The sequence below is a fragment of the Paramormyrops kingsleyae genome, chromosome 14 (assembly GCF_048594095.1).
Source record: "Paramormyrops kingsleyae isolate MSU_618 chromosome 14, PKINGS_0.4, whole genome shotgun sequence".
Lineage (NCBI taxonomy): Eukaryota > Metazoa > Chordata > Actinopteri > Osteoglossiformes > Mormyridae > Paramormyrops > Paramormyrops kingsleyae.
The window spans coordinates 12,443,621-12,457,517 of NC_132810.1; the positions used below are offsets into that span (position 1 = coordinate 12,443,621).

Genomic DNA, 13,897 nt, shown 5'->3' on the forward strand with positions numbered 1-13,897 from the left:
TTTTTGGTTGCACTTCTTAGAGAAAACAAGTGCCTGGATTTCGTATTCTTAAGGTTATAAGCTCTGTATTTTGGCGTTTAAAACTTTTGTACTACAAACCGTGCAGCAAAAGCGCAATTAAATCCAGCATCGTGTAAAACGTGCACTAGCGTGCTTGCGTCCCACGTGATCACTCATACAAAAACATATGTCACGTGACGCGTGAGCCAAAAGGGCCTGAGCGAAACGGCAACAGCGGATAAGCGTCGGTTTTCCTGCCGTCTCCGAAACTGTAGTGACCGGACTTTGTATGACGGTGTATTTAAGATGTTTGCCGTCTTTCCCCGTCAATACAATTTCCCTACTAGAGTTTCAGTTTACGTGTAGACTCCGCCAGTCTAATGGCGTCCCTGGCTGGGAGCGAAGCAGGCGAGACCGGCTCTGGTGAGGGGGCAGTCGCCGGTCTGCCCGGGGCCGGGCCCCCGCTGCGATCTCACGGCCCGGGCTCGCTCATGGTGGAGTCGGTGGACGATGCGGAGGGGCTGTACGTGGCGGTGGAGCGCTGTCCCCTGTGCAACACGGCCCGCCGCAGACTCACTTGCGCCCGCTGCATCCAGGCTGGCGACTTCGTTTATTTCGACGGCAGGAACCCGGAGCGGTGAGTGGCCGTCAAATGACGCTGTTTTCACCCAGCCCCCCTTAACTTAAGTTTAAAAAAGACAGTGGGCGCCTGTGGGGTAGCTGATCTGATGCACACCCCCCCCCCTCAAACCCGTGTCATGTTGTAAACACGGCCGGTCGCATTAGCCTGTTAGCCGCTCTCCCGGTGCATCCAGTCTGTCTGTGGCCGTGCAGTGCTTCTAACGCCTTTAGATGTGTCTAAAAGGCTGAGGAACCCCCCAGAAATAATCCCGCAGTTTAATTAAATTACACATTCCGCTCTATTTCCGTCTGTTTCTCCCTATTTCTGGAAGCTTACCAAGCGTTAAGATAGCTGCGGCATTTCCATAAGCTATGTGCGGTCGAACCCCGTTAACACGTCTTTGCAAGCGGCCGATTTATTATTTTAAGTTATTGGGGAAGCTATAGATCACCTGCCATGACACACCGTGTACTGTCCGGAGTGCAGAAAGTGACTAAGCACGTTTGTACGACGTGTTTGTTTGCCACCATTGTTTGAAAGTTCGGTTAAAAAAAAAAAAACATTGCGTGCGACAGACGTCAAAGTGCTGCTTTGTAGTCATGATTAATCTGTCCCTTGTTTGTGTAACAAAGTTTTTGGAAATCATTAACACGATAATACAAAAATAAAAACGTCGATCCTTAAAATCAGCTCTGTTTCCTTTCTAGATATATTCAGAAAATAGACCGACTCAAGAAGTTAAGAGAGGAAAAGGAGGAGTTGCAGCAAAGGTAGTATTTAGTTGCGATAGTTTCTCTGGGTTCGTTGTGTGAATTTAAGAAATTTTATATTGAGATCCTGGTATGCATACACCAGTCTGTAAGAGAAACATGTATTTTACGTTTTGGAAATCTGAAATAAATTATTGCCAGGTATGTTTGACATTTACATCTTATTTCCTGTAAGAGTAATCAAATCCATGGAAAAGAAGGTTCGAGCTGATCAGCTGGTAAGTTTGGTTTATGTTTGTAGTACAGAGTTTATCTGTGTTCCTACAATTGGGGGGGGAAGTTCAGAATTGTTTGTTTGTGCTGAGATGTACAGTCATCCCATACTGTGTTTTCATGGATTGTTTTCAGACTCACCTTCGTGGATAAGTGGTTATGGAATATAGTTGGACAGATGTTATTTCAAATGACCAACTCACATTATACATATATATTTTGAGCAAAACTCATTATAAATGAGGTCTAGTTGTGAGATATCCAGTCCCATGTATTTTTTCCCTACAGAAGTGGAAGATTATGTCATGCAAGATGAAAATTGAGCAGCTGAAAGAAGCTGTCTGCTGCGGTAATGAGGAAGTGAAAAGTGGTGAGTGTGGCCCCGCTACTGGCTCTGTTTTGGCTGATTGGTCTATTTTGAATATACAGACGCTCCTCTACTTACGAACAAGATGTGTTCCGAATGGCTTTTTGTAACTTGAAATGTTCGTAAGTCGTTATTCAACATTATTTTAAGGGTACTCAAATCTACATGCATAAGTAAGTATGGGTCATGCCATGCTCGTGCCGATCCTCCTGTGTGCCTCGCCCCTCTTGCTACCTCGTGTGGAATCCCCGTGTCATCAGCTGTTTCTAGTTGTGTTAATTAGTCTTGTGTCTATAAGACCGTGTGAGAGTATGTTTCCCAAGTCCGATCATTCTGTCATGCATTCGGTGCGGGAAAGCAACACAGGAGCTGGCGAAATCCAATGAACACGGGTTTATTTAGGGGAAACACACTCAGGAACATGAAAACGACGTCAAGACGTTAATGACTGGACTGGGGAAACATTCTGTAACGCGGATTTAAATAAACAACAACAATCAACATGACTTGAAACAGCTGGTAACACGGGGATTCCACACGGGGTAGATGAGGGGGCGTGGCACACGGAAGCTTGGACGACCGGGTCATGAAAGTATGATATAAAGTCAATACATGTTTTTTTTTTTTTTTTTAAATCCTAAAACACATTACTAATGATACATAAAACAAAAATGGATAATGGATGCACAGAATATTTCACAATAAAAATGAAGTAAACTTTGATCTTGAGAGCACGTCTTGCCGATACGCAAGTACAAAGAACTGGAATGCTGGGAGTACGCATGCTACACTGGTGTGCGGCGGGAGTAGCGGCCAGAATTCGTACTAGGAGGAATTGGCGCACAGAACAAACTGATGTTGCGGACAGGAAACAGGAGCCTAACGAACACTATTTAGACTTGCAGTCCTCTTCATTCGTATGTCTGAAAGTTCATAAGTTGAAGGTTCGTAAGTAGAGGAGCATCTGTAATTATTCGTGTGCTTGGATAAATGCAAGGCTTGTCCATCTTCAGGTTTTTTTTTTTTTATAAACCTGCCTCGGTCATTTTGTTTTCTTTCTAAGCAGCTAAACAACAACAGAAATGGACGTTCTTTTCCCTTGCACCATAGCAGTCAGTCCTGTGCTAAATTGCTCATAATACGTGCCTGCCTCGTGGTGGACAGGCGTCCTGTTCAATGAATATGTAAAGGATGGCTATAAAGTCATATCCCAGTGCTGTCTTGCTGCTTCTTTCACCTCTTCTCTTTTGGGCATGTTGACTTCTCCCTCCATTCTGTTGGCTCAGGCCAGGACCTGCTGCTTCGGACTCACGAGGAGAGCCAGCGGCTGCAGCGGCGGGCCAGCCGGCACCAGGAGAAGAAGGACAAAATCGAGAGGCACAACCGGCGCCTGGGAGAGCTGCTGGAGAAGAGGGGCCGCGAGCTGCAGGGCCGGCTGGAGCAGCTGGCCGAGATCCGCCGGGGACACATCCTGGAGCTGACCACCCTCATCTTCCCCACCCAGGAGGAGAAGCAGGGCACCAGGTGGGTAGGGCCACACAGAGTGTCTGTCTGCCTTATACCGTAGGAGCATGAGTTTGCTGCTGTGGAATATCACAGCCACAGAACTGGTGGTTTCAGCATTGATTAACCATTGACCTGCGTTGCAGCTATTTGAAGGTCTTTGTGTATACCACATATGTGGCCTGTTTTCCTGTTTATAAAAAAACACATTTGCAGCTTTAGTGAAAAAAGGGGATTCTAAGAGTATCCTTTCTGCAGCCTGAGTCACTGGCATTAGAGTAATGGCGGGGTTGTGCATCAATGCCGTAGCTACCAAAAAAGATGTTTTGGTAATGGCTGTGTTACATAATAGCAACAAGGGTTGCTGCAATCTGATCATTTAAATAAATTTGAAAGTAAAGAAAAATATTTAAGAAATTTGAATAACCTATAACATTACTTGGCTACTTATACCAATGGAAGAAATACAGAACATTTTAACTGTGTGTTAATACAGAGGGGCAAACTGAAACAATTAGCATGGCGAAAAAAAACACAAATGTGTGTGGGCGGGTATGTAAGTTTGAAATTCTGATGGAAAAATCAAATGAAAATATTAGTTTCAGCCCTTAGATACCTGTGTCGTTGTTTTGTGATTAATTCTTTGCTGTGTATTTTAAGCATTCGCAAACTGACCCTTTGTAGGGTCTTTGGATCGTTGTAACCAAGGAAACACAACATTCAAAATTCTCGCTGCGAATCAAGTTTGGTTGCAGCCGCAGGAGTTCCGAGTTGAATATTAATGCATTTAAATCTGTATTTGCATATGCAGTCTATTCTCCCATCTGTTTCCTGTAAGTGCATATCCACTGCAGGATTGTAGACCTTATCCTGGAAGCACATGGCACTCAGGAATGGAATGCTGGATCATACCAAGATGTCATACTCAAACAAATGAGTTTTGAGACACTAGTCACACAAAACCTGTCTCTGAGCTGCGAGAAAGAGCACCCAGGACTCTGTGGGGAGCAAGTCCCAATTTCTCATCAGTCACAACATGTGTGACCACAGCATCATCCCCTGAGCCATCCTGAGCTATTGGCTCATTTGTGTATTTTTATTCGGAAGGCCACTAGTACTGCATGGTGATTGCATGGCTCAAGGCCTCTCCTCCTGGAGTGAAAGGGGAGTGTTTAGAAGTCACCCATGTGGACTCCTGTCTTGCCACAGGGACCCGGCCGATGTGGCGGCAGAGTGTGACCCCGCATTGACCTCCAGCACTGTCAGCGAACTGGCAGAGGCTCGCCGGACCACCTACCTGTCAGGCCGATGGATCTGGGATGATCAGAATGGAGAGACCAGCATCAGCATCACAAGCCCGCGGGTCACGTTGCCCAGCAATGGGGACTGCTCTGCCTACTACAGCTGGGTGGAGGATAAGAGAACCAATCAGGGTCCTGGTATGATTGATTCATATGCAATAATCGAAATTGGAATTAACACGTTGTGAATCAACAGCCCTATTTTAAAAATATTTTTCACTCAGTGGAAAGCAGTTTAGTGATTTTTAGGATGTCTTGAAGGTAATTTATTATGCCATAAACAGATTTTTAATTTTATTTATAAATATCTATATAGCACAGTAAAGAGATTTTCACAAAACCAAATGTTCTCATGCATACAATGAACATAATTAGGTATGCTTGAATTGGAGAACTGATTGTAGTTAATTAGCTTGAATGTGCTAGCGACTTAAGGTGTAGCACAATATTATAGCTGTTTCATGGTTGCCTGTTCTCCATTTCCTCAGAGCTGGATCACATCAATCCGGCACACACCATAAGCGCTGCCCTGTGTTACGCCACCCAGCTCGTCAACATTCTGTCCCACATCCTGAATGTCAACCTTCCCAAGAAGCTTTGTAACAGGTACCCAGCCTGGTGCTGCGTTATTAGACGGGAGATTAAAGGCTACAGGGAAGAAGCAGGGTCATATCCATTCTGGTTTGCAGGAGTGGTTTAGGTGATCAAGAGTCTGACTTCTGGGTGGTTGACTAGATGAGTTTAGCGCTTTTACTTGCCTCTGAAGGCTGATTTTGCATAAAACTGCTTTGCAGTCTCTCATAACAGCTTTTCTCCATTCGGTAAATGTCGATGAAACAATTGGCAGTATTTCAGCATTAGCAAATTATTAACTTTCTGTATTTGGTTATGCAAAAACAGTCCAGTGTGGATAAATAATTTTTAGTTCAGTAAAGTTGCATTCCCTGCACAGTATGATGTGCAAATTACATCAGCATGGAAGTGGGTGCATTTCATGTATTGGCTTTTTACTTGGATGAATTTGCTGCCTTGTTTGTGAATCTCCGCTTACTCGCAGGTTTTAAAAGGCCTGGGGTAGGTTGCACAAAACACCTTAAGTTTCCCCTGTAAGTGTGATACTTACCGTTTCAATTTTTAACAATTTATGAGTCTTGCACAGAATCCCGTACAAGGTTTCCTTAGTTAAGGAAAAGCCTTAATGGATTTACTGCATCGGAAGACATTTTACAGCAGCAAAATTGTATAATTTCCATGGAAATCATTTGCATGCCCTTGCTGCACCGATTTGTTATACCCGGTACTGCCTCCAATGTTAATTTTGTTGATGAAAATATTGCTTGATGAAGGGTTTTTGCATGACGATAACTAAAAGCGCATTTCCACCACAAGTTACCATACTTTTCATACAGTACTTTCGGTTTGGTACTTCCACTTTTCCAATGACTTCTGGTCAGGTACAGTACCAGTACCTAAGGTGCCAAACCAACTGTAACTTTTTTTGTACTTCGGTATGGGATGACATCTAAAATTCTTTCTCTTGTCGATTTTGGTCTTGTAAATAGCCTGCCTCTGAAAAACAATACAACCACAGTCTTGAAAAGTTGTGAATTCGGAAGACAATAAAGACTTAACAACACAAACACAAAAACACACACACACACACAAAAAAGTGATAATGCATGCGCGGACAAATTAAGATACCCAAGCTTAAACTGCAATCTGCTCGGAAGAACAGATACGAAATCAGGATGGCATGATGACAAAAAGTATTTTGTATAATATAGGTACTAAGATCATAATGTGATTTTGTTGTAATAAATATTGGGGTATTTAATACTGAGCTCCATTTTTACTTCATTTCTCACAAACCCATCTAGGAGTGATTTTAAAGTTTAACAACAAGGATGCAAATGATCATGATTGTTTCAGGGAAAGTACACTTTAAACTTTTTTAATTAAACGTATCCTAGATAATCTTGAAAAGGAGTGATTATTAAAATTGCAAAAATTTTTCCTATGACAGAAAAAAGTTATAGCGAAACATGAACTCCTTGCACTATAATGTCCATACAGAATTTTAAGGTAAGAAAAAGCTTGATCCTAATTTAGCTGACTAGCAATGTAATAATTGCTTGTGCATAACATGTGATGTTGGTATTAATATCACACATCACCCAGACCTATAACACATTACAACTATTTTTCAAATTCAGTACAATATACCCTGCCTCACATTGACATGTCATTCAGCCTCAGTATCAGTTTCTGTGTTGGTGGAAAACCAACACCTTGAAGTACCATATGTTTGGTACTTGCCCACGCTTATTGGCAGAATAACATTATACAGTTTTTTTAATTCTGTGGGAAAAAGATTGATTTGCTTGTTAGATTTAATGAATATACAGGACGTATAAATTAAATGCTGCTAACTTACAGCTTCAGATAAATCATAAAGTGACTGCTGGTCAAAGCTATAATGCAAAATCAATTGCCCATTGTTACATGCATCCATTGGGTTCTCATTGTTCTTGGGTTGTGTTCATTTTATTTTACACCATAAACTCAGCCTTGTCAAGATTGACTTGAGTGTATCTTAAGTTGTTTTCCTTACTTTATGATTGAGGTCTTTTATGCAACCATTAAGGGAACTTTAAGGGGATTACTTAAGTTTTTCCTCATTATCCTAGTTTTACACTTAATTTTAAGGGAACCTTAAGGAGAAGACCTGAGGGTGTTCTGTGCAACCGATTTTTATTTTAAGGAAACCTTAACTTGGACATTAAGGAAAATGTTAAGGTGTTTTGTGCAACTGGCCCCTGATTCTGAGAGCTTGCTGTGCTGCTTCTCTGTCATGAAGGTACACCAGGCCTCTGTTTCCATTAGCAACACTTGTTTACTTCACATGTAAAGGGCCGGCCCTGGGCGTGTGTGTGTGTGTTTGCTTCCACAGCGAGTTCTGCGGCGAGAGCCTGACTCGCTACAGGTTCACCCGAGCCCTCAACAAGCTGAACACCAACATCTTGCACCTCTGCTTCTCTCAGGTACCCCTGGCCTTTGGAGATATTTTACTCCTGTGCTTGAAAGCCCTCAGGTATCTCTCTCTAATTGGAAAGGTCCAGTCTGCTGTTAGACCACTCCAAACTTCAGGCATACTCCCCTAGGCATGTTCCAGGATGAACGTTTTAAAATGCACCATTGAAGATGCCATGTGTTCCAAAAACCACAAAAAGTATACTGTGCTTTTCAATAACAATCTCATCTTAAAATGATCACTCTCACAGAATTAATGCTGTCTGCCCTACAGTATGTGACTGAACAAAACTCTACAAGTTCATGGTACAGAAGGATTATGGGAGAATACTCCAGATTGGCATTGCTTCCCCACACCTTTGACTCTTCTCATCCATCCAGCTGACATTTTTCCTTCTTTGATGTTTTATCAAGCCTGGCTGATAATAGGGAAAAAAAATTAATGTTAATGCAGTTTGCAAAAGTGTGAATTTTTATTTTATGGGCTACTTGAAGTTTTCGTTTTATTGGTTTTAGGTCAGCTGTCACATAATTTAGGGCATTTTGCCACCGCACCAAGTACTGTATTTTGAGTTGTTTGTTTTTATACTGGTGTAAAACTGGTACCGGTGTTGAATGACATCACAGCACAAGGTGGGGTATTTTGTACTGAATTTGAAAAATGGCTGTAGTATATCATTCGACTTGGTGATGTGCAGTATTAATATCAACATCGCATGTTATGCACATACAATTCTAACCATGCTAGTCAGTTATATTAAAATAAGGCTTTTTCTCACTTTTCTGTATGGACATTATAGTGCGGGGGTTAAAGTTTCGCTAAAATATTTTTACTCTTACTCTATCATAGGAAAAAAAATCTTTGCAATTTTAATTATTCCTTTTTATATATTCTTGTATGTTTACAAATCAGTTTCTTTTGCATGAGCGCTGCATGTGTTCTGAGACAATCGTAATCATTTTCATTCTTGTCATTTAAATCACTTGAAGATGGGTTTGAGAGAAATTTAAGAACACTCTTTTTGTTTCATAAATACCCCAATATTTATTAGAACAAAATCACATCATTAGGCCGTACCCAACCCATACCACAAACAGACACTAATCACAGCAAGGTTCCGGCTGGCTTTGATTTTTTCACTGCAGAATAGTCAGCTCGGTAAAGGTGTTGCTGGATTTGGAGAGACCTGTGTAAAACCAAAAAAGCTTGCTTTACTGTCCACATGGTGTACATTATGATTTACTATGCTAATTTCTGCTAGCACATCTGTGAGAATCACCATATTATGTTGGCACCAGACGCTAGCAAAAATAGCATTAGCTTGAGTAGTTTGCATTACAAATCCATTCCATTCAGCCGATCTGTACTACTTTTCAAGTAGATGGTGGTGATGCAGTCTGCACAGTTTAGTGACATTATTGGCCTTGTTAGTAAGCAGGGCCATGTTGGCACGGATATGGCTCACGTACCTTGCAATGGAATACAGTCTCTTCGTGGTTCGGCTTTGGTACGACTTGGTTCTTGGTGGCAGTGGGGAAAACCATATCACTGTTAAAGCAACCACAGGCAATCCCATTACAAAATGTATTAAACAGCAAACATTCCAATAAACAAATTTATTATTTACTCCACAACCCTAAAGGGTGCAGAATGTTTTGCATGTAACAGACTCGCATAAAAAGCAAAAATGTACTGTGGGAAGTGCATGAGTCGTTTTAATAAAGGAGATGACGGCTGTTTTAAAATGAAAGTTACTGTTTAATAACAGCCATGATTGGTTTAATACTAGCAGCGGCACAGATGGGGAAGCCAACAATTTTACACAGCACAGTTACACACAAACAAAACACACGCATTCTATGGCAAACATCATGCAGTTACAATATTTTCCATTAACGTAAATCCACAAAATACACATTAATTCACACTAACACTCTGCGCGCAGTGCAAAGCATGCTGGTAACTGCTAATTAGCCCTGATGACCGATCCCGCAGCATTAAATTGACGGAGCGCTTGAAACAGTGATCAATGCTCATACAGAAACGTTTCCTAGGAGGCAGATAATTTATGCTATCTACTGTTGTACATTTAAATTCCAGTCAATAAGCTGCATAAAAATTGTTGTAGAAACCAAAATTTAGCAAGCTCTGTAATTTTAATGATTGTTCCTTTTCAAGTTATGTAGTATGTGTTGAATCATGCACTCTCCAAGCCAATCATAATCATTTTCGTCCTTGCAAATGAACTCCCAAACGGTGAGGCACATTTTGAGAAATTTAATAAATGTGTGAGGATTGGTAAATGAACAAAAGTGAATAAGACCTGGTTATGAAAAGACATTGGTCTTTCTAAAGATTGGATTTTGAGTAAAAGCACATCATTTGTTGGCAAAACTTTGTGTCAGCACTACTTGCGGCAACAGCACCAACTTGACAGATTCTATTTGGCTTTAGTTTATTTTGGGTACTTTTTGCAACCTTCGTTTTTTAGTATTTCAATATTTAATGTAAAAATCTCATTGCAATGTGAAGTTGTCTAGTTTTAATATTTATGTACCCAGTACCAGTCAGAAGATTGGACACACCTACTTATAGAAAGGTTTATTTGTACTATTTCTACATTTATAGTGTTTATTTGTAAAATAACACATGCAAAAATGTATTTTAAAAATTGTTGGAGCAGCTGCTTTGTGGGCTGTTGCTGGTTCAAATTCCAAGGTTGGCAGAGTGATCCTACCATCGGGCCTTTGAGCAAGGCCTTGTTAGATGTTTGTTTGGGATAGCTACAGTCGACAGCATCCGCCTAGGCACACACTCCGTTGGACGGCATTAGTAGAAAGTATTGTAGGCATATTCCTACACATCAAAATTCAAAGTTGATTATTGAATGTACATCGCCATTGTACCATTCTGAAATCAAAATATTGTAAATTGATGCATCGTAAAATGAGGAGTATTTGAGTATCATACATTTACACACACATAGAATTGTCCAAAATGTCTTGGTATGCTGAAGCATTGAGTTCCCTTCACAGGAATTAAGGGGCCAAGCCCAACCCCTGAAAAGCAACCCCACACCACAATCCCCCCTCCACCAAACTTTACACTTGGCACAGTGCAGTCAGGCAAGTTCCATTCTCCTGGCAACCGCCAAAACCAGACTCATCCATCGGATTGCCAGACAGAGAAGCGTGATTCGTCGCTCGAGAGAACGTTTCCACTGCTCCGGAGTCCAGTGGCAGTGTGCTTTACACCACTCCATCCAACGCTTGGCATTGCACTTGGTAATGGGAGGCTTGTATGCAGCTGCTTGGCCATGGAAGCCCATTCCATGAAGCTCCTAGCACACAGTTTTTGTGCTGGAGTTGATGCCAGAGGAAGTTTGGAACTCTACAGTTAAGTCAACAGAGCATTGCTATGTGCGACTTTTATGAGCCTCAGCACTTGGTGACCCCACTCTTACTTTATGTGGTCTGCTACTTTGTGGCTGAGTATCTGTTGTTCCTAAATACTACCACTCTGAAATATTACCACTTATAGTTGACAGTGAAATATCCAGCAAGGAAAAAGAAAATCACAAATTGACTTATTGCAAGTGTGGCATCCTATACTGTCCCAGTACTTTTGTCCATATAGTGTATGAGTTAATTGTATAATTATATGAATAGTGGCTAAGTTGAAGCATGGTGCACATAAAGAGAGCGAGCTTAACATTCAGTGATAAATATGAATGTATGAGTTGTAAGTAAGACTTAGGTGTGTACAGGGTAGAGATCAACGCCTAGACTTGAAACTGAAGGTTTCCTGTTTGTCTGAGGAGGGGTCATACCTTTGTGCAAAACATAACTGGGTGGATGAATGCTTGTGGTTTAATTTTGTCGTCCTTGGAATCACCAGCACGTCGAAAGTGAGCTGCTGCATCCTCACCACACCTTGCGGAACATCATGTTTCTGGTGTCCCCTAACAACAACAACCTGGGCAGGTGAGAATCCTTTGTTCCATCAGGCAGGATGCACCTTTAGAGTATACATTTTGCTGTACTATTTGCTCTTCAGTTCTTCCAGTCAGTGAGTAATAATGCAAGTCTTGGAGTAAGAAGGATATTTTCAAAAACCAGTGTGTCAGAGTGAAGCAAGGTGAGACGGTGGCTTAATATTTGATTGCTACACATCTCACTCTGAGGACATGGTTTTTTGAAGAATCTGTATAGTTTTTGTTAAACATAACAAACGGAGGCTGACCCTGTGATCCAAGTTGGCAAATTAAACTGAAGCTTGGTGCAGTTCCTATAGGTGTGATTTAGAAAAGATACCAACAACCAAATGTAAAATGGTGTTTAAAAAAAAAAAAAACAAAATGGTTTGTGTCATAGAAGGCAGCTCTCCCCTCCCTTTTTTTCCCCTGCTGAGTGGAGCTTTTTTTCTGCAGCAGCAGCGTTTCGTTCCGCTGAGCATGTTGTCAGTGTGGTCGCTTGGCCGGCTTTCCATCTGGCCCCGCAGCTTGTTCTTGTAGGGCATTGGTTAAACTGTCACCAGAGGTGCCTTCAGCATCAAGCCCTTCAGCCTTGTTTGGGGGGGGGGGGGGTGAGGATTGTAGGAAAGGAATTTTTTTTTCCTGCACACAGTTTGTGAGTATAATATGCCCCCCCTCCATGAATGCACTTTGTTTCTTGAATTTTAAGTCCAACAAATGTCAACTCAGCTCTAGATGATTTTCTTGAATAAAGAAATGCATAACTTCATCGATTTTTGAATATATAAAAATATAGGAGCATTTTGTTCAGGTTATAGACTAAGCTGATACTCAAAGCAGGTAGTGTTGTGTTTGGGGAAGCCTGAGTTCCCAACCTGGCACTCTTCTCTCCTAGAACGGGACCCTTCGAGGTCAGTGCCGACCTGGAGGACTCCATGGAGTTTGTGGAGCCAGAGGCAGCCAGTCAGGCAGAGGATAGCGGCAATGAGGCAGTGACTGATGAGGAGACTGACCTGGGTACGGACTGGGAGACCGTTCCCAGCCCACGCTTCTGCGACATCCCCTCGCAGCCCATGGACCTGTCGCAGAGCACCGCCATGCAGGCCTCACAGCCCATGGGCAACGCCGGGGGCATGATCTCCTCAGCGGCCGCCTCCGTCACTTCCTGGTTCCGGGCGTACACGGGCCAGCGTTGAAGCCTGCTCAACACAGACGAGTTCCCCTCCTAGACACCTTTGCTACCCCAGCGGGCCTTTTGATGAGACTGCATGTGTATGTGTTTGAGGTGGGAGGGTGTGACTTTGTGGATCCCCCTTTTATAAGATTATCTGAAAACGGTTATGCACTGAATATGTTCTGAGAAGAGTATAGCAGGATTTTTGAAACCTACTTGGAACACCACAGATTGAGTAGACAATGGATGCCATAATGCTGAATCAACTACGAAGAGAAAATTAGCAATATTTACAGCCTACCCCACCAGTGCAAAATTGTCAAAATGAGGATGTGTTGGACCTAATGTTTGGCCTGTTTTAAAGCTATTTTTAACATTAGAACCTGTCACATTCACTGTGTTCTTGGGTAATTACTACTGAGTTTAGTACTAGCAAAGGATCTTCATGTTTGCTTAGACCTAATCTGTACCAAATGCTGTCAACCGGACAGTTATGTCCATGTTTACCTTATGGAAGCCATGGCATGTCTTGAGGATGTACAATACTTTTCTCCTCTTCCAAATGTCATCTGAACTGCGATGCTATGCTGCTTCCAAAGGACACATTTCTGTTGCATCAAGCAATATTGTGTGAAAGGTTGTCAGCGACAGGTGACGTGTACTACAAATAACCATCAACATCCATTCAATGGACTGAAGACACAGAGGAAGCTCAAAATACTTCGGAATAGGTAGATTCACATTTTCTGTAACAGTGTATGGCTATTATGCAATTTTTTTTTTGCCATAAAACATTTGAAACAGTTTATTTGAATGCTTTTTTTTTTTTTAGCCCAATCATAAGGTTACTCCGCTCACCATGGGCATTGAACTTGCCCAACTCCCTATAACGCTCAAAAGTCCCAAGAGGCTTTACACTCCAGGTTAAAGGTAGAATATTATA

At 41.9% G+C, this 13,897-nt stretch overlaps 1 protein-coding gene across 2 annotated transcripts; it reads left to right on the forward strand.

The window, feature by feature from the left end:
- Positions 1-195: 195 nt before the first annotated feature.
- atg14 (autophagy related 14) lies at positions 196-13,762 on the forward strand. Of its 2 annotated transcripts, XM_023798762.2 has the most exons (10): positions 197-637; positions 1,330-1,392; positions 1,568-1,610; positions 1,894-1,975; positions 3,259-3,496; positions 4,685-4,914; positions 5,265-5,382; positions 7,727-7,817; positions 11,705-11,790; positions 12,676-13,762. In XM_023798762.2, the coding sequence occupies exons 1-10, from the start codon at positions 381-383 to the stop codon at positions 12,974-12,976; spliced, it is 1,509 nt and encodes a 502-aa protein (XP_023654530.1). In that variant the 5' UTR covers positions 197-380; the 3' UTR covers positions 12,977-13,762. The 2 variants fall into 2 exon arrangements, with proteins under 2 accessions (XP_023654531.1, XP_023654530.1); XM_023798763.2 differs by lacking the exon at positions 7,727-7,817 and having other exon boundaries at positions 196-637; positions 12,676-12,919.
- The last annotated feature ends 135 nt before the right edge of the window (positions 13,763-13,897 follow it).